The sequence below is a fragment of the Phoenix dactylifera genome, chromosome 7, assembly GCF_051530095.1.
Source record: "Phoenix dactylifera cultivar Ajwa chromosome 7, Ajwa_hap1_PhDact_Kaust_v1.1, whole genome shotgun sequence".
Classification (NCBI taxonomy): Eukaryota; Viridiplantae; Streptophyta; class Magnoliopsida; order Arecales; family Arecaceae; genus Phoenix; species Phoenix dactylifera.
This window is the reverse complement of record NC_143196.1, coordinates 28,847,236-28,874,176: the sequence shown is the minus strand read 5'-3', so window position 1 is coordinate 28,874,176 and position 26,941 is coordinate 28,847,236. Positions and strand designations below refer to the sequence as shown.

Here is a 26,941-nt window from a genome sequence, read left to right as displayed (position 1 = left end):
ATGGCATTGCTTCAAAGGAGGCTCTTTTACCTTATCCCCTCTTCTATTGCCTGCAAGACCCACCTCTTCTCTTCCCCCTATCACCTTCTCTTTAGTCTCCTTCACTTCTCTACTACCACCATCCGCAATCCATCTCCCAATCCTCTATTTATTGTAGAATATCTCATCAATTCATGTGGCCTTTCGTCGGACATGGCGGCGCAAGCATCCAAACGCCTCTCCTACCTAAAATCCCTATCCAATCCTGATTCGGTCCTCCATTTCCTCCAACGGAGTGGTTTCGGCGATGCCCACATTGCAAAGCTCGTAACTTTGCACCCCAGATTTCTCTGCGCGAAGGTGGAGAAAAACTTGAGGCCAAAATTCAAGGCGTTGCGGGAAATGGGATTCTCCGAGTCTGATGTCATTGTGTTGGTCCTGGGATGCCCTAAAATCTTTTGGTACGGCGATCTGCAGCCCAAGGTCGAGTTCTGGAGGCGTATCTTTGGGACCAACGAGAACTTGCTTAAAGTCCTCAAGAGGAACTCTCACCTTCTCTCTAGCAGCCTTGGCAAGAAGATCATGCCCAAGATTGCTCTCCTACGAGATTGCGGCATTCCCGACAGCCGGATTGGTAAAATCTTGATGACTTCTACTAGATTCATTGGTCAGAGTGTGGATTCAGTGAAGGCCTACATAGAACGCGCTGAAAACTTGGAGGTGCTGCACTCCTCACGCATGTTCTGGCAGGCATTCATTGCAGTTGTCTGCCACAGCAAAGCCACAGTTGATGCCAAGTTCAGGCTTTACAAGAGCCTTGGATGGTCCGAAGCCGAGGCTTCCTCTGCAATCAGCAAGACTCCGAAGCTCTTGCATCTTTCGGACAAGGTGGTATATGAAAAGATGGATTTCTTGATGAAGGAAGTTGGTTGCAAGTTCTCATACGTCGCCCATCGACCTGCGCTCCTCATGTACAGTTTGGAAGGAGGTTGATTCCCATGTATCATGTACTGAGGATTCTGAAAAAGAATAATGTGCCCGAGGGAGAGCAAGAATTTTTCGCTGCTGTTATGGTGCTTGAGGTTTAGTTCTTAAATAAGTATGTTCTTCGTCATAAGGAGAAGATTCCAGGGATCCATGAAGCTTATGTTGCTGCTTGTGCTGGGAATGTTACAAATTGATGCAGGTTTTAAGGAGAGTCGGAGATGAAACTACCGCATTCTTTTTCTGAAATGATTTTATCAGTTCCTACCCTTTAGTTTCATTTTTACCTACTTTGTTGGATATTAGGAATGGAGCTAGGACGGTGTTAGGCTTCAACAGATAAGTTGAAAGGTTTCAACTGATCAAGCTAAGCAGTATCATGTTCAGTAGTAGTAACAAGATTCCATGAAAATATTCTGTAGATGACTGTGATTGTTTGCTGTTCGAGGGTGTTAAAAATCTGTACTAAAATAGAAATAGGATTTATTAGCAGTGTTCATGGAAAACATTTTCTATCTTTTAGTTTATGCTATCTTCGTTCATTAATTTCATAGTTTTGTAGCAAATCAAGGAGGTTAGTTTTCTCTCCTCACAACTCATATTGAGTTCTCCAACGGATGGATGTCCAAGATGTGGCATTTCCTATAATGATAACATCCTAAAAATGGTTTATTTTTTATAGCTTCTTTCTGTAAGTCATCCATCATTACTCCAAACCATCAATTTTGATGGAAATCCAGCAGCATTCATTGTTGCAGTACAACAAGGCCGTGGGTAGTAGGTTGATGTATGGCTCCTTCTCTGATTCGTCAAAGAAATCATAACTTGTGATAATGATGGACATTCTCCTACTGCAACCTTAGAGGGACATCAAGAAGTTGATTGAAACCCAATCATTTCTGTAACTAAAAAAAAATGACACTACCTGAGACCGCCTCACCAAGAAAATAGAGTGAGGATCTGATTATTCTATCATGGCTATCTCAGTAGATAGGTTTGTCCAATAATCCCATACACATACAATCCTTCCCAAAACAGATGATAAGCCATTTTGATGGGGTTTTTAGCATATTTGATCATTCACAATTACAAAATTGTGGTGCAATATAATAGATGTATAGTAACTTCTTGGTATATGGCTATACGTGGATCTTAAAGGAAAATTCATTCCTTTATCATGCTGCAATACCCTAGCTTTGACAACAACAGTGCTTTCCTATTGGAGGGCAAAATGATGTAGTTGGTTGACTGTCAAGAATAAAATAAAATCAGAAAAATCTTGTCACTATATTAAAAAAATATAGTACTTTTGAATCAAAAATTTTGTAAAGATGTGCAATCATGGTTCGCCGTACCGTTCCGAAACGTACGGTATAGGATGTATCATACCGATTCGGTACCGGTACCTGATATGGGTAGCGTACCGACATTCGATATGCTGAAAAAATTCCGTATTGTACCGTATCAATACAGTGTTAGTGTGGCACTAGTACGGAGTCCGGTATTGTGATGGCAAACTTTGCTTGCAATAGTTGAATATGTTTAAAATCTGTAAGCATAAGTTGTTGTTATGTTCTAGCATTGCAAGTAAATGCCTAACCATAGTTGTTCATGTGGCCTTGTTTTATTTTTCTCTCTCCATCTTGTTAAGATTTTAAGTTTCAGTTGGTGTTTCCCTTCATGTCTATGTGATAGAAAATTGCAGTTTTTATGCTTGCAAGAAAATGTTATCTGATGATACCACTAGTGGATAATGGATGTTCCAATGGAAGACAATATTATAAATATGTGGATGCTTAATTTTCTGTCCTGTAGCAAGTGTATACTTTACATCATCCAAATCTCATTTAGACATTTCCCTTGAGATTTGCTTGGACTCATTAGCTACATTTTCCCCAATTTCATGTCTGCACAATAGCCCACAATCATTTTTCTTGGTTTGGTGGTGGATTACGGGGTATAACTATCAAATGATGGTTCAAGGATAATTCCATCAAGGTGAAGGTTCTCGTATCTTTGATCGACTCCGTGTTCTATAACTCAGTAACAGATGAAAACTTAATCTAGACTCTATTTTAGTGTATTCCAGATTTTGTCTCTGAATTAAGGATTGGAATTTGCAGGCATGGAGTGGAAAGTTCATGACAGATGGGCAATGTATGCCACCTCGTTCAGATTAGTGGAAGAGGCTAAGATCTCCATAATGGCTTTCTACTGGATGAGGAAATAAAAAGAAACCAATACCACCCCCCCTTATACACACACACACACAAGTCCTCTCAATGAAATGGTAGTCAGCTACACATTACAAAGTTGTGATCAATGGAATGGCAGGATCATCATTAATAGCTTCTTGGTCTAGTATGCAGGTCGAAAGCAAACTTGTTTCTCAACACATGATATGTGATCTATGGGAGCCAGCTCAATAGCTGGACGATCCATACCAGTCTAAGGGCTCAGTATAAGTTTTATCTTGACATCATAAAATTTCTTCAATGATGCATATGCTTGTTGCTGCTTTCATGTTCTACTTTGAAAAAATTACCAGTCACTTAATCTAGCGGTCTACTTTATATAATCTGCCCTTTCCTCTGTTATACTCTTACCACTGAACTTTTGTGAAAGCTTTATGATTTTATTTCTGATTTTGTTAACTGTCAGAAGAATTTTATTAGAGAAGTGCAAACTAGCAATTAAAATCTTCAAATGTTATATTGTTTAGTATTGCTCTTTTTTCTTATAGGATCTAATCAGATTTTATTACAGAACTGAAAGATGGCATTATTCAAAATATCTTATAATTTCACTATAATGAGGGAAAACCTTTATTTTTGGTTTCATGTTTAAGTCAAGTGACTAATAATCGGATATATAATGAATATATAACCAGAATTTCAGAAGAATCTAGCTCAGGTGCTCACATAGGTGATTTTCTATATAGCACAGAATTAATATGTTTTGGAACATAAATACTATAGAGATTCACTTTCTAGTTCTTATGCATGCCCTAGATAACTTTATTCAAGAGTAGTGTTTAAAATGAGACACACTGAGTTGGCCATAGCTTTGTGTCATCAAGGATAGTTTTTGAGCATGTTTAACTTATTTTTCTTAATGATACTGTAAATCGAATCCTCTGGTAGATTAGCATTTATAAGAATGAGTCTTGGGGAAAATTGGAAGGTAAATCCCTTGGATCTTACTCTTTGCTATCACACAAAATACAATAAACTACAATTAGACCATATCTAATATGTTGCTTTTTTAAAAAAATAATTTAGATCATATTATCTTAGAGGGTGAGCCTTGGTGCAACAGTAAGGTTGCTCCATTGTGATCTGGAGGTCATGAGTTTGAAATATAGAAATAGTCTCTCTGCATGTGGGGGTAAGGCTGTGTACATCTAATCTTTCCTGGACTCCACAATGGTGGAAGCCTTGTGCACTAGGCCATTCTTTTAGTATCATATTATCTTACCATAAGATGGCAAGTTTAAATCTTTAAAGATATTATTGAGGATTTATCTATACATGTATGTAATCCTAATGAACGGTTTGTCTTGCTTTCATCCATTTGACTATCTTTACTGTACTATGTGTTTATAAATGGCGATGAGAATTAGGAAAATAATCTAGTAAATCTTGAGATTTACATTTTCTATTTGTCTCTTTAACCTGTTGCACAGAGCTGTAGGCCTAAGCTTGTGCATCTAATGAAATGAGATATACACCTATAACCCTTTAATTATATCTGTGCATTTCAATATCTACACCAATACAAAATATATGGTGTTATCAGATTGGCCCAACACTCGAGAAGACAGTGCTTTAAAATTTGCTAAAATCTCCAATGCTACTTTCCCATATTATTGTCATAAAATTGAGAAATTTCAAGCTTGAAGTTTTCAGTGGATTGGTTATTCTTTTTATTTTGACAAATTTTCTTTGTTCTGTGCAATCTTGACTTCTCTGGGTTAGTTGCATTGACATTATGGAATGAGTTCAGAACTTAAGTCATCGATCACCTAAAAGCAAGCAATTTATTGAGGATGTGAATTCCGTAGTTATTCACATGCTAGTTACTCCAAAAAGAAAGACAACAATTAATCTGCATCGATAACTTATGAGACTCCAGTTTTATCTTTGTATATTTCTAGGTTGTGAAGTTTTGTATTCACCTCATCAAACCTGTCATGCCTGTTCATAAACTCTTGACAAGAGTACTTTCACATTAGGCCTTTTCCTGTTAAAATTTAGGTAATTTATGTCAACACCACTTGTACATGAATGTGATGCTTGATCATATCTTCTGTTGGGAAGATGTCTGTTTATCATCTAAATGGTAGTATTGACACTGCCTTTCTTATTTGTAGTTTTCAATATTCTCAGAAGAATGCTTAACTCATCTTCTGTGTAAGCTTCAGTGATTTAAGAAGGGGTTTGGCTCTCAAGGGACATCATTCTTTGAACTTTGAAGATTATCCTGATGAGAAACTGTTCTGTGAGAGTTGATATCCTTCAAGGTAGATCAATTCCTGTGTTGTCTTGCAGAGTCCATCAACAATCACCAAATCCCTTGGTTTTGAAAGTTTTAGTTCAGAAAATATGAGGTAATGGAAAAGTCAGCTAACTTGGCTTTTAATTGTGCTAGAGCCATGAGTCCATTTCTCCGATGGCGCAAAGGTAACAAGGGTTACAGAAGTTTTAGCAAATGGGAATCTCAGGATTTGTTATGGAAGACTCCTAATGACTTCTTTTGTTCTTTTCTCCAATATAAGAAATTTTATAATTATTTATTGAGATCAACTTTGCATGATGAGCTAAAATAAAGCTTTGATGTTTATAAGTTCTAGTGCTCCCTGCTCATGTTGGCCTAATCTACTGGATTGAAAATTGAGCTTCCTTCTTGTTTGTTATTGATAAACTTTCCTTAGGGGTTCCAAGATCTTGATGGTGTTGAACTGTTGATGGAGTTCTCTCAACAGGATAGTTGCAGCCTAATAAGTGTAATATCTTCTAAATGTCCATTGTTTGGTTTTGGTTATGGCAGTGCTGATATTTTCTTTGCATAAACTTATTATCATTTTTTGGGTACAGATACTAGTAAATACAAGTGTAGCCTTCACTTTGGTGAACCTTCCTCCTGGATCACGCCTTTGGGCAAAGATACACACAACATGCTCGACAAAAATAATGCACGGGAAGAGGGGATCAACATTTCTGCGGACATTTGTAAGTTCGCATGCTCAGAATGAAACAGTCAATTGACTTTTGTTGACCTTTCCTCTTTTGAATTGTTGGCCTTCCTCTTTTCAGGAAAAAAAAAACAATTTAAAGAGTGTAGAACCGACTAAACTGGAGTTCTTTCACCTATTATCCAGTAAATGTGGTTGAATTTAAAAGTCTACCCTTTTTTCCCCTCCTTTTAACACGAGGAGGGAAGGGGCAAACCTGCTCCATCTGGACCTCAGTGTGCGTGTGTGTACACACACATATGTAACATACTAAAGTATACTGAACTAGCATATGTAGGCGAATCGGTGGTTTACTGGACCAGTTCAGCTTGTTCGGAACTGATATCGGGCTCATACTAAAACAAATCCAGCCGAAGATGAAGAAGGCGAAGGCCTAGAGAAAACAAGCAGAACAGGAAGGGAAGAGAGGCCTCTGTTGCTCGTGGAGGAGGCAGAGGCCGCATCCGCGTCCCAAAAGAAACAGAGGACGTAACTGCGGAAAAAAATTTGGAATTTTTTAAGTGAAGTAGGTAAATTATTTGTCAGCTTTTTTTTTGATTTTATTGGCACCTGTTGTGTGTTGTGTGGGCGCCGTTGTACCAAAAAAAAAAAAAATCTAAGTAAAACCCAAATAGCATTGACATGGGTTCTCAACTTCTCATCATTGTTAACTTGATTTTAATTTAAATAAAGAAATAAACAAATAGAAAGACAAACAAAGAGACAAAGTCGATCTTACCCCGGCCAAGCATCGGAAACCCTCGCCAAGCGCTTTGGGGGGTTTGTACCAAAGAAAACGCTTTAGGGGGTGGGGAAGAGAGAGAGAGAGAGAGAGAGCGGAAGGTGCCGTCCGTGTGTGTGAGAGATCGAAGGGGCAACAAACAGAGGAGAGAGAGAGCAAGGAAGAGAGAGAGAGCAAGGAAGAGAGAGAGAGAGAGAGAGAGAGAGAGAGAGAGCAAGGAAGGTGCCTTCCGTGTGTGTGAGAGATTAGAGAGGGCAACAAACGGAGGAAGGTGCATTTCAGAGAGAGAGAGAGAGAGAGAGAGGGCAACAAAGGGGAAGCCGACAAGGTGGAAGGCGCCTTCTCTCTTCGCAAAAACTTCTATTGATAACACACCAAGATGCTGCACCAAAGGAGGCTCTTTTACCTTCTCCCCTATTCCGCTCCCCGGATCACCACCCTTGCCCCTTTCTCCCATCACCTCCTCATCAGTATCCTTCGCTTCTCCGCTCCCACAACTCAAACCCCATCTCCTACACCCCCTTTCATCGTAGAATTCCTCCTCAACTCCTGTGGTCTCTCATCGAGCAAGGCGATTGAAGCTTCGAAGCACCTCGCCCACTTCAAATCCCCAGCCCAGCCAACCTCTGTGATCCAATTCTTACAACAGCTAGGTTTGAGTGATTCTCACATCAGAATCTCCATCTCTAAGTGCCCCAGGTTGCTCTGTGCCAACGTGGAGAAGACCCTGAGGCCAAAGATCAGATCTTTGCGAGAGATGGGCTTCTCCGAAGCCGAGCTCGGCCAGCTGATCTCAGCCAATCCCAATGTCCTCCGGGTTCGAAATCCGAGGCCCAAGATCGAATTTTGGAGAGACTTCTTTAGCTCCAACGAGGATTTATTCAAGGCGATCGGAAGAGATGCCTATCTCCTTAGTTCCAGCCTTAGCAAGAGAATAATTCCCAACATATCCCTTCTCAGGGAGTGCTGCATTCCCGATCACCGGATTGCCAAGATGATGCTGTCCACGCGATTCGTTGCTCGGAAGCCGAGTTTGATCCAGGCGGCCGTGAAACGGGCTGATGAATTGGGAGTCCCCCGCAGCTCAGGTTCGTTCCCGCATCTCCTCCAGACTGTCTTTAACATCAGTCAAAGCACTGTCGATGCTAAGCTCAAATTGTTTAAGAGCCTTGGATGGTCGGAAGCTGAGTTCTTGTCTGCAATGCCGAAGAACCCGGTTTTGCTGAGGCTATCCGAGAAGAATGTACGTGACAAAATGGATTTCTTCATGAAAGAAGTTGGATGCGAGCTTGGATATATAGTGCGCCGACCGGTACTTCTATCATACAGCTTGGAGAGGAGGCTGATACCGCGGCATCTCGTCTTGCGGACTCTGAAGCATGAGGGGTTGCCTGGGGGAACGCGCGACCTGTTGACTGCCATCTTATTTAGTGAGAAGTCATTCATTGAGAAGTTTGTGCTCCCATACAGGGAGAATGTTCCAGGGCTCCATGAAGCTTATGTTGTTGCTTGTGCTGGGAAAGCTCCAATTTGATGCAAGCTCAATGGAGGACCGAAGAAGAATTTGTGTGGTTCGTTCTTTCCTTAGGTTTAGCAAAGTAGATGCTTGACAAGTTTTTCCTTTTCCATTAGCTTCACAGAGTAATTGGACTAAATCTCTGGTCACAATTTACAAGTATGAAGGTGAGAAATGATATAATTGTCCCTTGAAGTTCAGATATTTGATGCTAACTTTGCCCGTACAGGCAACAATTTGATCAGCAAATTTTGCTCCAAGTACTTTTGATCTTTTTTGCTATTTTTATGTATGCTTTTACAGATTATTGCATCATTTAAAGTGTTTCTTGCATCTGTCTGTTAAATGTTTCCATGCACTTGTTGGGAATATCAGTAAAGTTTTTTTAACAGGCATTATCTTTATCTGTTTTTTTTTTTTCTTTTCTTACAATCACAAATAGCATATAATTAATGGCGAGCATGCAAGGAGAATAATCTATCTGCTAGCTATAGACCTGAGAATGCTTTAGATCTGTACAGATATTTTGCATTTGCTCTGTTCGCCATGTAATATCAGTTAACGGTACATTTTTACTTATTTTATTAGTTTAGGGGATCAGGATGAAGGATCCACCATATCATACCATAATCTAATGTGGAAAGAGCGATTAGTTGAATATTATCCAGCAAGCCAGAATTCATGTTTATTTTGAACATGCTTGGATCTATTATGATGGGAGGTGGTTTTCCATTTTTCTTCTCGAGAAGCAAAACAATTTGGGTGGCTGTTTGATCTATGTGAGCATTATACTGAAACTATTTATTTACTCTATAATTTTATTCATGAAATTTAAAATAAAATGTTTCAATTAGAAAGAATAGTTTTGTCATTCAAGTTTATAAGAAAGTTTAGACTATTTGCAAGATGAGTTGTATAAAACATTTAGCATCAGAATTTTATAAAAATTCATAAGGCATCAGCTTTATAGCTCTATTGTGGAGTGTCATGTTTGCAAGCTGACTCTCTGCAGTTCATCCCATGTTAGGATACTGAATATTCTCCTTTATGTTTTTCACCAAGGAGAAAGTCCTATGCATGTAACGAGATGCTGAATCAGAAAGAGAAACAGGTTATATTTAAAAGGGATAGCCACCAAAATCATTTAATTTTTAATATGTTGTTATTGGACCATTTTTATAAATTTCAAAATCTCATCCAACAGATGTGTATGAAAAACATAGAGGGTAATATTAATTAGGCATTGGACCAGGAAATTTATAAAATGGTTGGTGCTTTTTAACTATTAGAACGAATAATTGTCATAGCAGTCTTTTTAAGTAGAATTAGTCCTCATAGCTCAATTGTAGAGCATCAGTCTTTTATATCGAAGATCCATGGTTTTATCCTACTTGAGAGCAGTGGATTGTTATTTTGTAAAACCACACAGGGCCATGTAATATCCAATCATCTCCTTCTCATGTCCCTCTCTTTCCCTCTTCTTCTCTCACATTCCTCTTTTCCTTGCATTCTTCCATCTTCTTGTTTACTTTCATTCTTCAGGCGTAAAATCATAATATTTAGTCATGTTCCTACACACACAACTAAACAATAGTTCAGGTGCAATAAGTAGTTGCTAGTTTACTGACACACTTTATATTGTTGAATCCCCATATTTAACTAAATAGTTAGGAACTCTTCCTTGATTCTTCCTTGAATCTTTGAATTATATAGACATAAGCACACGTAAAAACAGTTTCACAAAATGTTGTACTAAAGGCCCTTGGATTTGTCTTATCAGATTTTGTCCCAAAAGCAAATGAATTTTTTGTCACTGAAATCATAGAATCAACTTTGAGAAGTTACTCCCACTAAAGTGTCTCTATAGTTTCTAATATGCTCACATAATAACTAGTCATCCTATAGAAATAACCCAGAGTGCATCCTTGATGTCAATAAAAACAAGATAGATGTAAATGTCTTGTGTTTAGAATATTTTCTCCCACACCTAGACTGGTCTTCTTGATGGATTTAGCTTCTTCTTTATCTTTTCAGAGGAACTAAAGAGATAAAAGGGATCTAATGAGATATTTTACTCATATGTTAAAATAAGTTTGACACCCCACCATCTCTTTTGATATTTCCTCCTTAGATTTCTTTTGCCATGTCTTAAGGCTGGCTATGGTAGCTTTGTAGATTGGAAGAGTTTTTCTGAGATACATTTGTTGGCTAAACTTCTTTGTAAAGTGGAAGCATGCTTTGAAAAGTTATATACGAAATCTTATTATTGTAATCAGTAGGTTGATGGAGCTCACTATATATTGTGGAAAGAATATCCAATTCTTCAAATTTCTCTCTCTGCACCTTCACTGCAAGTGCTTAAATAAGCTACTGCGAAGTTGCTAACTCTAAATAGAGCTCAGGGATTGCCCAACCATATGAGATGCATGTACATGTTTGCAGTCAAAAGCATTTTTTTGCCTGATTACAAATCTATTACTCCATACTTGCAGTTGAAGCATACTAGTCATAGCTCAGCCTCAAACCTTGGGTATGGGAAGACATGGACTTGAGAAGAATATCTCCACTTTAGGTAGTGGTTTGATGCTATACTCCCCTCACAATATACATTGTACATTGGTGTATTGCTGTGGGCTAATTACTGAACCGATGCTAATGCACCACGGCGATTAGTGGCATGCACCATAATTTCTCTTGGGTCTGTCAACTTTAATAAGCAATCAATAAAAAGATGGAAAGATTTTTTTTTTTATTTGAAGTAGCATGATCCACCTCTGGAGACCAACAGATCTCATGTGCCTTGTTTTCTTTTAGGTTTCAGCTCTATTACATCTTTCCAGGCATAATTCGTGTGAGATATTGTTACACAGAAGCCAACAATTTGATCAAGAAGACTTATATGAAGGTGTCAGCTTGTCAAGCTCGTAGAGTCCTTGGAAGTTGGATCAAATGACCCAAGATCACCTTCAACAAGGTTTGGAGAGTTATGAGTATCTGGAAAGGTGTACACCAATTATGTACCTCATTGCCTGTAGTCTTTTCTGTCAATTATGTACCAAACTATTGAATTGCTTTCAACATAAAAGGAGAAAGTCTTAGAGATCAAGTGCCATCTTCACTTTCTACACTGCATTAACAATAAAAGTTTCAAAGCAAGTACCAAGTTGCAACATATGAATTATTCAATTCGTCACCGGTTTTGCAACTCATGGGACAGGCATAGAAGATAAGAAATTGAATAAGGTACACAGATTCCCCATCATATGAGATCCATGCTCATATTTCCAGCAAAAATGATCACAGTCCTGTTACTTTTCTTGGAGTCACAACATGCTAAATCTTTCCTCAAACTTTAAGCCTGCCAAGACATTGTGTCTCCTTGATACTCCACTTTAGCTGCTGGCTTGATGTTATACTGCCTCCTAACGTCATATAGCACAAGAAGGGAAGAAATGGTGCCATCGCCTTGGCAGAACATGTTACAAAGAGAGGATTGTCCACTTTCATAATTTCAGGCAATCTGTAAAAGGCTGCCCAAAAAATACTTGTCACAGGGACTGCACTAACACTGCAAACCTCTGAAGGTTTGAAAAAGTGCAAATGCAGCTTACACCAATGACAGGCTTAAGATTTGGCTTGATCCAGTAGAATGTAGATCCATGAATTTTGGAGATAAGCAGTGGCCACGAGCTGTTTTTCTTTCAGTCTAAGATCCGTAAATCCTGTCAAACACAGTTAAAAATAAGAACTTGTTGCGAAGTAACCAGCCACTTAATCAGAAAATTTACAAGTTCCACATTCACTTAACTAGAATTACCATGAAATTCATGCAATCAATATAAAGTAAATCTAAGGATACTCTTCTTAGCATCACATCTCTTAGGAGCCAGTCCCTTCTTAATTGTCAAAGCTGAAGCACAAACAGGGGCAACTAAATAGGATGAACTTTCCAGCAAATAATCTTCATCCTCACATGGAGAATGCCAAGGGACCTAATTAGAGTCATTGCTGCCAATAGGTTTCCTACTTCCAAGCCTCCAGCATCACGATGAGCTAAAAGTTATAAATTTCTCAGCAGGTCTTATGATGTATTTGAGCACATACATAATGCATAAAACAAAGGTCTGAACCCCTATACGGACAAACCCCATCAATTATAACAATCAAATAATGATAAACCTAAAAATCTTCATAAATCTCAATCAACCTAATGAGTCTATGAGAGTGTCCAAGAGATTAACTGCTATCAAGTATAAAGTAACTACAGCACGAAATCAACATAACTAATTGATTTGCTTCAGCAGTATCATTCTGGAAAAGTTCCTGATTCGTGAAACAGAAAATTTATGCAGCTGAACCAGTCAATTATACTTATCCTCTACAATTGGAACTCACCAAATTTGTCACAATCACAATGCGACAACTGTAGACATGTAATCACAAGTAGGGTTATCAAACTCAATCTTATCTAATTGTAAGGTTCTGCTGAATATTAATTCTGGAGCATTCTAGATTTAGGGTAGTGTTTGCTGACTTCATCTTGACAGAACAAGGTTTGGTTGGTTTTACTATCATGCTCATGACTAGAGAGGTTTGATAATAACAACTACAATAAAATATTATCAGATAAGACATGATTTAAAGTTATCTAGACAGGATAGAAGGTCAAGTTCAAATATGTTGAGAGAAGAATCTAGATCAAGTGTTTAGCTTGCTACATGAGAATCCAGCAAAAAAGCAAGTACAGATAAAGGACTGGACACAAGCTTGTGAAGAAGAAGGATTAAATCATACTAAAATAAAAATTGGAAAAATTCAAAGTTCCCAAGACAATGCACATTTTGTTAGGTAGCTTTAAGCTCAAAGAAAGCAAAATGCAAGGGAAAAAAAATTCTTTTACAGAAATTTGCAGACAGACTCATAAGTTGTTCTTAGATGTTGGATTTGCTTTTGAAGATGGTAATTATGCCCTAAGGGAAAACCTGATTAATGAGGTACTTTAGGGCATTACCAAGATAAATAACTGAAGGCACTTTAAGGACAAGGTCCCATGGACAAAGATTTTTCTTGAAAAGTCAAAAAGTATTTCGTCTCAAGGACCTCTTAAATTATTAGTTTCTTCTACTATAGCCTTCTGGAGTTCTAACATTATTGCAAAGAGATGTGCAGGCTATCTTCATGTGGACAGACATGAGAACCTCCACAGAGTCATCCATTCAAAAAATTTATAATGAAACAACACATAAAAGTTGAACTACACCATATAAATTACTGGATACAATATTCTCAACAATCTTTTCACAGTTTAGTAATAACATTAAAAATTCATGAATGTCCGAAGACTGTTCTGATGGAAAGCTTGCATTTCATGAACAGCTCTCGAGCACGTAGCCATGGACAAATATTGTGGATGAAGAGGTTACCCACTGCATTAGTTAAAAGACTAATGGTCGACATCACATTGTCTAAGAACATAATCTTCAGACTCATGACCATCAGTGCAATCTACTAAGTAAAATTAATTTCTATCACACTTATCTGATGCAATCCTAGGCATAGTACAGTCGACGATCAATGAAAGAATAATTGGTAGAACATTTTTTTAACATGACATACCTCAGATTCATCAAGTTAGCTCATCTAATCTGGAACCGAAATGGGGACTCTGCCAGCACAAGCGGCAACGAACGCTTCCTGAAGCTCAGGGATTGCCTCCTTGTGAAGGAGTAAATATCTCTCAACAAACTTCTGGTCAGATATTGTCATGGCAGACAAAAGGTCCTGCCTTTTGCCCCTCAAACCCTTCAAGCCCAGAACTCGCAAAACATGGTACCTTGGCATCAACCTTTTCTCCAAGCTATACATCATGATCACTGGGTGGGAGGCAATGTAGGCCGGGCTGCACCCCGCTTCCCCAACCAAAAAATCCATTTTTGCGCGGAGATTATCCTTGGAGTTTATAACCATGTAGGGAGCACTCCGGACCGCAGAAAGAAAGTCCCTTTCCGACCACCCATAGCTCTTCAGCAGCTCCATTTTCTTCTCCAGCAACCCTCTGCCGACGTAGGTCAGGGCGACCAATCCATGCAGAAACATCCCCGAGTCTTGCCGGAACCCGAGCTCCTCGGTGCGCTCCACCAATTCTGCAATCGTTTCGATGCTCAGGGTGATCAACCGGCTAGCCTTCTGCACAAGGAAACCAATCTCCTCTGTCGACAGCCCTTGCCGCTGCAAAAGATCGATCTTTGGAGCTATGTTCCTATCGATGTCATGGGTGATGAGACCCTTGTTCTTTTTTAAGGCTCGGAGGAGGGACTTGTCGTTGCCGCCGAAGAAATCTCTCCAGAACTGGATCCTGGGCGCAGCAGAACGTAGGATAAGTGAGTGAGGGCTTGCAACGACGAGCTGGGCGAGGGTGGCATCGGAGAAGCCGATGGCTTTGAGAGCCTGGAAGTTGGGTTCGAGGGAGTTGTCGACGCTGGCGCAGAGCAGGGGAGGGTAAGAGGATATGAGGCGGCGGATGTGGACGTCGTCGAAGCCATGGCGTTTGAGGAAGCGGAGGACGGTGTCGGGATTCAGGGTGGATCTGAGCGTGGAGAGGTGTTTGGAGGCTTTCATGGCTTTGTCTATGGGGAAGCCGCAAGAGTTGACGAGGTACTCCACCATGAAATGGGGCTTGGGAGGTGGGTCCTCCCCCAAGAGGGCGGCGGCGGCGGCGGCGGCGGCTATGGAGAGGCGGCGGAGATGGAAGGAGGGAAGCAGGGACGGAGAAGGAGTGGTCTTGGGGAAAGGGAGGGGGTAAAAGAGGAGGGGGGGCTTGAACGCCAACATGCTTGGAGAGTTGGAGAGGGAGAGAGTGAGCTCGCGAGGTCTCGGCAGGGCTTTGTAGGATAATCTCCTCTTGTTTCTAGTTTTCCACGAGTCTACCAACACGATCCAGAGATTTTTTTTTAAAATCTTTTTGGTAGATGTAGTAATGGGACATGAATGGCTCGTTTGATAATATATTTTTTTAAAACATACTAATTGGATATATAATATCTAAAAAAAATAATTTTTATATATTTAGTCAATTATAGAAAAACAATATATTTCCTAATAACTTATATTTTGTTGAACATTTACTATTCTTAAAAATTAAGTAAAATATCAGCTATATTTTTAATTAAAAAATTTTATTTTATTCTATCTAAAAGTTTTAAAAAAAATTTAAAAAAATTACTCTAATTCTTAGCAGTTGAAAATTAGATTTTTTATATATCTCATATAATTTTTTTTTATGAAATGTAAGAATTTTATTTCTATGAAAAAACTATTTTTCTATTTTTTAAAAAAAATTCAACTTTTCTATTTTTTTTCTTAGCTATACTTTCTCTTTTTATCTTTCTGTGAACCAAAGGAGTCTGAAATTTAAATGACTTAGGAATATAAAAATTGATTAAGTTCATGATGGTTCCAGCAAAGGACATGATTCATAATTGTTCACATGATATATTGATTATGTTCAAATATTTCATGGAAATATCTAAAAGCTAGAGAAGAAGCAGAGATATGAGAATTGAAGAATTTACTTTCAGGCTCCTCTTGATCCTGGATTATCTAATTTAAAAGCAGCCAGGGATTCAGGCAACCACGAGCCAAGGGATTTAATGCTACTGGGAACTATGCAAGCACCAAACTGTAGTCACAGCATTGACCACAAGTATGTGGAATAATGAGTTGAGGCAGAGACAAGGTATCAACATTAAGAAGTATGATGTTCAAACTGTCAACTGAAAATTGCGAATCTTGACAAGATGAACAGAAAATAACAGATTATGTTTAGGACTGGGCCTAGATTTTAATGTTAACTACTTTTAAGAGGAACAGAAATAGAAGCAACAATTTGTTTTCCTAGTCTTATATCAGAAGTTCATGAGGACAGTCAAATATGAACTTTATACATAAAAACTTTTTGCAGAGAGAGAGAGAGAGGGTACAGGAATTTTTTTCATGAATTTTGATTAATACAAGCATGAAAGAACAAGAACTGTAAATTTTCATAGGCCCTTGTGCTGGAATATTTAAGAAGCTGTGAGCCTATAACCAAAAGTAGAAAGATAACAAACTGAAATTGATGAACAAGAGCATCACTAGTATGCAAGTACCCTGAAAAATTTAAGAGTATGAATTGATTACAAGAGAGAATAATTGCAGCCCCCATCCCAGTTAAAAATGCTGAGGAAAAATTCTCTGGAGACCGTAATAATACCCTACTTCCTTCTTACTACAGATATGACATATAAAACCTATCCTGTTTTCTTCCTCGATCTCTAGAAGTCATGAAATGGCCATCATAAACACATTCAGCCATGCAGTTCAAAGGCTTTCTAGCTGCAACATCCTGGAGTTTGGGACTTCCCCAACCCTCAAACTGCGACAAGGTGAATGGTGTTCTTTAAGAGGATTTCCAGCAACTACTTTGACTCTGAACCGGTCAATATGAACTCTCTCTCTCTCTGTGCACAAAATGTTGCTATAATAGTCACAACAAGAGTGGTGGCATTAACTATAAAAATCCTAAGCATGCAAACAATATGCAAATGATCTGTGTCCTGTTAATCTAAGCTGCCACCATCATTGATGATCATGTACAAGCAGCAGGCAACCAAGCCTAATTGTAGAATGAAACCAAGCATCAGAATTAATTAATGAATAATTTAAAAAAAGGAGCTTGGAGATGCAGAGTATCTTGTCAAATTATTGGAGCGAGATCACAAACACGGAAGAAGCAAATAGATGCATAGGCAGCCTGAAAAAACCCAGGCCAAGAAGATAAGAGGTGCTTCACATTAGTGAAGAAATATTCTGAAGACACTAGAACTATACATGCTAAGGTGGTGTGAATGCTACCATTTAGATGCAAAGAAATGTACCAAACCAACAGAAGAAAGTTCATGGTCAAGGATTTCTGTTCCAAGTTTTATAAGGTTACCTTAAAAACTACCAGGAAAAGATAACAGAGCAAAGGCAGCCTAGGCATGAGATTATGATCAGGGCAGTCATAGCATGGTCCATAGCAAACTTCAGAATCTGAGAAAATGCAGACTGCAGAGACGAAGCCAGACTGGAGCCATGAATCCAAGCCAATGAGACCACTCATGACACTAAACAAATTTTTAGTGTTGGCTAATGAAATAGTTAGCTTATAAGGTTTACCAAAAGCATTTCCCATAGAGTTTTTTTTTGATAGCCAGTTGCAAATTTCTGTCATATTGGATATTTAGGCCCTGTTTGGGGGAGCTGTTGGAAGTAGAGCTGTCTGAAATAGAGCTGTTATAAAAAGCTGTTTGCTGTTTGGTAACTACATTCGTAAAGTGTTGTGGTAGTTTGTTTTGTGTTTGGTAAACAAACTGAGAAAGTACTTTTGTATGACAAAATTACTATAAAGGACATTGCATAGTATTATACAACAGAACATAATAAAATATAACATAAATTAATACATAAATATACGATATAATATAATATTATTGTAATATAAAATAATATTATGTTAATATAGCATAATAGTAATATAATTATTAGAGTAAATTAATATTTGGTAATATAACATAATATTAAATTATTTAACATAACATATTAATGTATTATGATATAATGTAATATATATTATATTTATAGTATAATACAATAATAAAAATATAAAATATTATAATTATTAGTATAAATTAATTTCTCATAATATAACATAATATTAAATTATTTAAAATAACATATTAATGTATTATAATGTAATGTAATATAATACAATATTTATAGTATAATACAATAATAAAGGTATAAAATATTATAATTATTATTATAAATTAATTTTTCATAATATAACATAATATTAAATTATTTAAAATAATATATTAATGTATTATAATGTAATGTAATATAATATAATATTTATAGTATAATACAATAATAAAGATATAAAATATTATAATTATTAGTATAAATTAATTTTTCATAATATAACATAATATTAAATTATTTAACATAACATATTAATGTATTATGATATAATATAATATGATATTATATTTATAGTATAATACAAAAATAAAGGTATAAAATATTATAATTATTAGTATAAATTAATTTTCCATAATATAACATAATATTAAATTATTTAACATAACATATTAATGTATTATGATATAATATAATATGATATTATATTTATAGTATAATACAAAAATAAAAGGTATAAAATATTATAATTATTAGTATAAAATAATTTTTCATAATAATTTCCCATAATTTTTCATAAAATAATTTTCTGCGGTCCAGGGGCTCTTCTTCGTGGTCCACGCTCGAGGAGGACCTCAGCGTGGGCCGCGAGGTTGATGATAAAAAAAAACAATAGATTGATTTTGGAAGGTATGGAAAAGGATTAAAATTTTTTTCTTCTAAAATGTGGTTCAAGAGATGCATACAAAAATTGAAAAGAAAAATACCTTTTCTTACGGAAGGGAGTCTGACGGCTAGGGTTCTTGGCTCCAGCAGATTTTTAGGTTTATAATGGGACAAACTATGTAATTATGTTATTTTAATATGGGCATTTTTGTCAAAAATACAACTTTCCGAAAAAGCTGAAACAGCTTCCTCCCAAAAGCTCCAAATTGGAGCTTCCTCTCAAAAGCTGTTTTCAGCTTTCCGCAAAAGCTGAAACAGCTTTTTGAAAAATTTACCAAACACAGTTTTTCATCTAAAAGTACTTTTGAAGGGCCAGAAAGTGCTTTCTGACCCTCCAAAAGCTCCCCCAAACAGGGCCTTAAAGGCGAACGCATCTGTATTTATTGATGTCCAATAGTTCCAAACTCAGTTGGGCTTTGAAAAGAAAGCCCCCCACAAGCCTTTTAATTTCATTAAATTTTCTCTCTCTCTTATAAATTTTTGCACCCATGCTGTCCGACCATCATGAGACGCTAGTGCTTAGCAAGCCATTAAAGTCTTTATTGAGAGAGTCGTTGAATCTTTTATGAAGCTCTCCAGGTATAAAAAAGCTCCAGGTCATGGTCTACTAACCTTTCAATCTCACTAAGTTTTCTCTCTCTATTTTTAACTTGTTTTCTCTTTTTTTGAATTTTTCCTAAGCCTTTATTGCTTCTATTGCTTCCAAGCATCACTTCCTTTCAAATCACTTTTTTGCAATTTGTCTTGTTATTGAATTTTGAAATTATTTATAAATCTTATTTTATGCAATTATTTATCAATTTTATTTATGCAAAGAAATTTTTGAAGTATGAACAGATGAAAATTGAAGGCAAAAAATATCCTTAGGATTTACCCTAGATTTAGGTATTCACTAGCTTTTGGAGGTTCAGAAAAAAAAAAAAAATCCAAGTTACATATTCTAAATTTCATCTAAATATATCCATGCAAATAATCAAATTGAAACTTCTCTTCTAATAAGAAACACATTCAAGAATTGGGAGATGCAACTGCAGTTTGTTGGTCAAGAATATGACCTGAAAGATGAAAGAAATTAAGTTTCTTAGAGCTTTTGGAACTCTAGGCGCCATTCCATTGATTACAGAGTAAAATGTTTAATAAAAGAAGCTAGAACTGACTCAAAGAAGCAGGAGAAATCAAAACCCTTTTTTTTCCATTCATGCTACGTACTAACTAATTATAGAACCTGCAGCTTACTTGCATCAAGCTCCAACACCTCTGACCAATAGAAAATCTTAGTTTCCAGCAAGGTGACACTGATTTCCATTGAACTACCCTTGTTTTCTTGTTATAAACTCTGTATAGCTTGGCAAGAACATTAATACAATGATGCAACTCATTTGAGAGAGCTTCAGGCGATCGAAGCTCCATCTCAAACGTTCAATGAAGCTTGCAAAGCAAGCAATGATATGGTACTACAGCAAACCAATATATCAGCAAATGGAAGGAAACAGATATAAACCAATTTGCTAGCAGAACTCAAACATATCAATATATACAGGTCGGTAAATCCACTGCATACGTATAACAACAAAAAAGTCGCAAAACTGGCCCATTTTTTGTGAGAATCAGCCTAATTAGGCCCATCCCAGATTGAAGTCAGCAATGCCCATCAACGTCAATTGGAAAACTGCAAAAAAAAAAAAAGGTTCGGGGCCTGACATCCTTTACATAAAAAAAAGAAACTTTTCCATCACATGAATTCAATACACAAACACGAAATTATCTCTAATCATGCAAAACATTTCCAAAATAAATAACAGAATTACAAATTATATCAGGCACAACAATTTCATCCATCCTTTTCTCGTTACTACGAAACATGAGAATTTTATACTGCATCCATGCACACTCCAACAGCAAACTCTATTTTCCCCTATGCATAACCACTTCCTTCAAACTGTTAACCCCATAACTTCTTGTTGATTTTTGGGAGGATGATATATAAAAGATAAAATATTCAGAAGAAGATATGTCAGAACAGCAAGCATTTTGTTCATTCAACATATGAGTTTAAATACATAAACATGCCCTTTAGGCTTCTTACATTCAATGTATCTTGATTTCGAAAACATTAAAAGACAAATAATGTTGGGTATATGAATCAGTAGAACTTCCAACAGTTGCTCTCCCCAAGATACATCAACAGTCAACCTCCTTTAATTTCAGCATCTTCTGAATTCCAGCAAAAGGATCACAATTCAACACTCCTCCTTGATACTTTTGCTGGTAATACCCAACTGAAACCTCAAATACTCAAACCTTGCTTTTGGTAAAGCTTTTGTAAAAATATCTGCAAGTTGTTCTTCTGAACTGCAGTAGGTTAGACAAACTTCGTTTTCCTTCTTAGCTTCTCTCACCACATGAAATTTGATGTTGATATGTTTTGTTCTCCCATGACTAACTGGATTCTTGGCAATAGCAACTGTAGATTTGTTATCACAGAAAACTTTAGTAGCTTCCTTTTGCTGAACTCCCAAATCAGTGAAAATTTTCCGCAGCCAAATAGCTTGATTTACTGTTGCTGCTACTGCTAAGTATTTTGCTTCAACAGTAGACTGGGCCACTGTTTCTTGCTTCTTTGAATTCCATGAAAACACACTTGATCCAAGTATAAAAGCATATCCTGAAGTGCTCTTCATGTCATCAATTGAACCTGCCCAGTCGCTATCTGTAAAAGCAACTAATTTCTCTTCTGAACTTGGCTTAAAACATATCTCAAAATCAGTTGTTCCTCTCAAATACCTCAAGACTCTTTTTGCTGCACCCCAATGAGCTTCACTTGGTGCTTGCATGAACCTTGATAGTAGACTGGTTGCAAAGGTTAATTCTGGCCTAGTTGCAGTAAGATACATAAGACTCCCAACTAAGCTTCTGTACACTCTTCCATCAACTAGTTTTCCACCATCATCTTTCAAAAGCTTCACATTTTGCACAAGAGGTGTAGACGCAGGCTTCATTCATTCATTCGAAATTTTTTCAAAACATCTTTTGCATACTTCTCCTATGAGATGAAGATCCCCTCATTTTTCTACTGAATCTCCATGCCCAAAAAATAATTCATGATTCCCATATCAGTCATTTCAAATTGCTTTTGCATCTCCTGTTTAAACCTTTTGATCTCCTGTAAATTGTCTCCTGTAACCAGCAAATCATCAACATATAGAGAGACAATCACAAGACCTGAGCTGCTAGTGCCCTTCACATAAAGAGTTGCTTCATTTTGGCTCCTCCTAAAATCTTGCCTGATGAAGTACGCATCAATCCTACTGTACCAGGCTCTTGGGGCTTGCTTGAGCCCATACAAAACTTTCTTTAATTTATAAACACAATCTTCTTTGCCTTTAACAACAAATCCTTCCGGCTGCTCCACAAATATCTCTTCTTCAAGGTAACCATTAAGAAAGGCTAACTTGACGTCCATCTGAAAAATTTTTCATGCCTTTTGTGCTGCAAGGAAAATCAATAATCTAATGGTGTCATACCTTGCAACAGGAGCAAAAGTATCATTGAAATCAACTCCAGGTTGTTGAGCATAGCCTTTAACCACTAGTCGTACTTTATATTTGTGAACTGAGTTGTTAGGATTTACTTTAGTTCGGTAGACCCATTTTACTCCAACGACTTTCTTCTGTTGAGGCCTTTGAACAAGCTCCCATGTTTCATTTCTTTTGATCATGCGTATCTCCTCTTGCATCGCATCGTTCCATTCATCATACTTAGAGGCTTCAACAAAATCAGTAGGTTCAACTACTACAAAACTGCACCTTTCATATATATCCCCCAGAGACCTGGTTCCTCTGACGGTAGATATTTCTGATAAGCTACTAGAGGTAGCATCCTGCTCCTCTTCAGATGGCTCCTGAATTTCTTCCATCTCAGATTTTTCTGAAACTTCAGAAGGATAATGTGCAGTAAGCTTTCTTTCAACTTTTGAATTTTTCCAGTTTCAGTGAGCATTTTCATCAACCTCTACATCTCCGCTAATCACTATCTTTTGTATATTGAGGTTGAAAACTCTATAGCCTTTTGTTTGTGAGCTATAGCCAAGAAAAATTCCTTTTTCAGCCTTATCTTCCAACTTATGTCTTCTTTCAGCAGGAACATGAACATAGCAAATAGATCCAAACACCTTCAGATGCTCGACAGTAGGCTTATGACTGCTCCATGCTTCAATTGGAGTCACTTCTTTGACTGCTCTTGTAGGCAACTTGTTCAACAAATAAACTGTTGTGTAGACAGCTTCTGCCCAGAAATGCTTTGGCAAGTTCTTCTCTATTAACATACGTCTAGCCATCTCCATAATGATTCTATTTTTCCATTCTGAAACATCATTTTGCTGTGGAGTGTAGCTTGCAGTCAATTGATGTTCCACACCTTCTTCTTCACAGAATTTGTCAAATTCAATAGAGTTATACTCCTTACCTCTGTCAGATCTGATGGTTTTTATCCTGTATCCACTTTGGGTTTCAACAAAAACTTTGAATTTTTTAAAAATAGAAAATACTTCAGATTTTCTTTTCATAAAATAAACCCATGTCATCCTTGTAAAGTCATCAATAAACAGAATAAAGTACTTATTCTCACTAAATGATGGAGTCCTCATTGGTCCACACACATCTGTGTGCACCAGTTCAAGCTTTTTCTTTGCTCTCCAAGAACTTGCAGAAGGAAAAGACTGCCTGTGTTGTTTCCCCAACTTGCACGGCTCACATAACTCATCACAAATGCTGATGACTGGTAAGTCTCTCACCATATTCCTCTTTTTCATAAACTGCAGTGAGTGCAAGTTAAAATGCCCATATCTTTTGTGCCACAAATCAGTTTCATCTACACTACTTTTAAATGCATTAGCAGAAGAAATGTGACAGTTCAAAGGAAAACTATTATTTTGCATAACTATTTAGCAATTTCCACTCCTGAAGGATCATAAATCATGCAACAATTCTTTTGAAAATGCAAAAAATATCCCCTACTTATCATTTGTCCCACACTAAACAGGTTTTGATCTAGAATAGGAACCAACAGAACATCTTTGATGTATTTCGTACCTTTCTTTGTTTCTACTGAAATTGTACTTTTGCCTTCTGATTGAACAACTGCTCCATTCCCCATTTGAACTGAAACTTTGATTGACTTATCAAGTTCACAAAACAACTTGGGGTTGTTGGTCTTGTGACTGGTACAGCCACTGTCGATATACCACAAGTTTCTGCTGTCCGTGGTAGATGAATGATGGACCATGAACAAATAATTCCTTTGCGACTGGTTATCTAAAAAATTAACCTACTGGTTTTGTTCAGTTGGAGAACTCCGAGTCTGCTGCCACCGTTTGGCCCTATAGAATTTTTCAATGTGGCCAAACCTCTTGCAAGATCTACATTGCATTTTTTTTCCAACAATCCTTCTCTAGGTGATTAGTCTTTTGGCATGTTCCACAAGGTGGAAACTTTCCCTTATGTTCTGAAGCAGAATTATGCTTGGTTCCATCGCTTCTGTCACCATCATATCTTCTGTTGCCAAAAATTCTTTTGCCTCCCTTATATGCTGATGAAGATCCTTTATCTTTCTGTCGTGCCTGAAAGGCTCCTTCAGATTCACCTTTGAATCTCTTGTCCATCCGCTGCTCATGCACTAGCAATGATCCCCACAGCTCTATCGCAGTGAGTTTGGACAAATCCTTTGATTCTTCAATCGCAGCAGGAATAACAACATTGGACCTGTTTTGTAAAGTATTCAAAATCTTCAACACTTGATGATCTTCTGGAATTGATTCTCCATAGATCTTCATCTGATTCACAATTTCTGAAAAGCTTGTAGAATAATCTTTGATTGTTTCACCATCTTTCATTTTTAAATTTTCAAAATCTCTTCTCAAAGTTTGCAGTTTCAGAGATCTGACTTTCTCAGATCCTTGAAACTCCTCCTGTAATATATCCCAGGCTTGCTTGGCTGATTTGGCTCCAACAATTCTGGAAAAAATATTTTCTGATACTGCTGAAAAGAGGAATGAAAGAGCTTTGTATTTTTTCTTTGATTCATCCTTGTGAGCTTTTATTTCACCCACTATTGGATTCTCTCTCAAGGACTTTTCATCAAACCCTTTTTCAACAGATTCCCATAGATCACATGCCATCAAGAATGCCTTCATTTTAACTGACCAATAATCATAATTCTCTCCTTAGAATACAGGTGGTGCAGGGAGACCACTTGCTAAAGCCATACTCCAGCTGCTTTAAAGATCCCTTGAGATCAATAAAGCTCTAATACCATTTGTTGATTTTTGGGAGGATGATATATAAAAGATAAAATATTCAGAAGAAGATATGTCAGAACAGCAAGCATTTTGTTCATTCAACATATGAGTTTAAATACATAAACATGCCCTTTAGGCTTCTTACATTCAATGTATCTTGATTTCTAAAACATTAAAAAACAAATAATGCTGGGTATATGAATCAGTAGAACTTCTAACAGTTGCTCTCCCCAAGATACATCAACAGTCAATCTCCTTTAATTTCAGCATCTTCTGAATTCCAGCAAAAGGATCACAGTTCAACACTTCTGCAACAACGTATACATGGTCTAGTCGTTTAACTCTAATCAGCTTAACTGTGGTGGTGGAGGCACGCTTGTTATGTGGTTAGTGTTTGGCTGCGGCGAAGGAGGAAGATGCCCAGGGTCTCTAGATCCCAATCGCCGATGAAGCGCCACACCTCCATGGCTGCCGATGGACTGCCCAGATGTTCCAACAACCTCCCCTGAAAGAATTAATCAACTCTAAGAGAGATCTTCTAAGTAACTTCTACCATCACCTAAAGTTTTTACTAGCAAACTAGTTGGTAATAGGCACCTTCTCGTTAATGAAGGTTGAAAGTTTAATTGGTTACCTGCTACAGTAGCAGTTCTTGGAGAGGAAAGCAGCAGAAGCGAGGTGAAGAAGGTTGGTAGCAGAAGCCTTGAAGAGAGAGTCTCCATGAGTGAGATGAGGGAGATCAGAACTCAGAGAGCAGTATGGATTAAGGCTGCAGGAAGATAGCAATGCCGATCTATAAAACCAGCGAATATATAGATGAGGTCTTTTTTGGTGTGTGTACGGATTGATTAGGTGAAGTCAGTGCCAACAACTTATGTTGAACGTCGTCTAAGATTCATAGGAAACTTCCTTGGTCATGCTATTTATCATTATTTCTAACTCATAACCACTTCCCTTCAAAAAAACTAAATACTAACTGTACTTTTATCTCCCTGCACAAAGTATATTTATACTACCAAGATATATATATACTTTGAGACAATGAATATTACAACAGGAATAATTCTTTAACAAAGAAAATGAAGGTTTAGGATTTTATGAAAGAAATGATCAGGATGCTTGCCAAAGCATTTCATGGTTGTTGGTGGAATCGGAGGTTGCTACCGCAGTGAAAGTGTGAAAGAAATTTAGTTGTGATTTCTAGGTTGGTGTCCCACCTTGATTGGCTCCATAAGCTGTGAGGAGAATTTAGTTCTTTATCCAAGCTACCCTACCAACATCAGTCAGTCAATTCTAAGATCTGATAACAAATCTTATGCATGAGTTCTTCCTCGTGCCTTGATTTATATGACCGTGCTAGTCTTTTCTTGGTGAGACGGCTGGGGCACGGAAGTTTTAGCATATTCTTGGGGGTTGGAAGTCTAGCAACTTCCATGACTTTAAACAAGTCTTTTCGACTTACATGGCCATGTTTAGTTTTTTCGACTTACATAACAGCGTTGCTTTTCTTCTCTTTCTTTCCCTCCTCCTTCCTCTTTCTCTCTCTCTTTTTTTTTTTTTTCCCCCCATACTTTTCTAGCATGAGTACATTTAAAAAATATAAAAAAAAATAAAAAAAAAAAGGATAGAGAAGAGTCGTAGCCTTCGCACAGCTAGCCATCGAAGTGCTGCGCAACGAACGAGATGATCCAATCAACTACGTTATTCGTCTCACGATAAGCCTGAGTGATCTAGAAAGCCACACAG

At 37.3% G+C, this 26,941-nt stretch overlaps 2 protein-coding genes, 1 long non-coding RNA gene and 2 pseudogenes across 4 annotated transcripts; 2 read left to right on the top strand and 3 right to left on the bottom strand.

The window, feature by feature from the left end:
* On the top strand, positions 1-6,198 carry LOC149753215 (transcription termination factor MTERF8, chloroplastic-like; annotated as a pseudogene). The gene is made up of 2 exons (XR_016396003.1): positions 1-5,968; positions 6,060-6,198. The product of XR_016396003.1 is annotated as a transcription termination factor MTERF8, chloroplastic-like (transcript).
* On the top strand, positions 6,063-8,849 carry LOC103715238 (transcription termination factor MTERF8, chloroplastic-like). Its single transcript, XM_088701510.2, has 2 exons — positions 6,063-6,194; positions 6,279-8,849. The coding sequence occupies exon 2, from the start codon at positions 7,318-7,320 to the stop codon at positions 8,470-8,472; it is 1,155 nt and encodes a 384-aa protein (XP_088557636.2). The 5' UTR covers positions 6,063-6,194; positions 6,279-7,317; the 3' UTR covers positions 8,473-8,849.
* Positions 8,850-11,561: 2,712 nt separating this feature from the next.
* Positions 11,562-15,414, bottom strand: LOC103715237 (transcription termination factor MTERF8, chloroplastic-like). The gene is made up of 2 exons (XM_008802806.6): positions 14,071-15,414; positions 11,562-12,176 (listed from the first exon to the last, which is right to left on the bottom strand). The coding sequence occupies exon 1, from the start codon at positions 15,283-15,285 to the stop codon at positions 14,095-14,097; it is 1,191 nt and encodes a 396-aa protein (XP_008801028.5). The 5' UTR covers positions 15,286-15,414; the 3' UTR covers positions 11,562-12,176; positions 14,071-14,094.
* Positions 15,415-21,140: 5,726 nt separating this feature from the next.
* LOC149753214 (secreted RxLR effector protein 161 pseudogene) lies at positions 21,141-21,899 on the bottom strand (annotated as a pseudogene).
* Positions 21,900-25,236: 3,337 nt separating this feature from the next.
* LOC149753213 (uncharacterized) lies at positions 25,237-26,474 on the bottom strand. The gene is made up of 2 exons (XR_016395841.1): positions 25,830-26,474; positions 25,237-25,700 (listed from the first exon to the last, which is right to left on the bottom strand). It is a non-coding gene; the product is annotated as an uncharacterized LOC149753213 (long non-coding RNA).
* Positions 26,475-26,941: the final 467 nt, after the last annotated feature.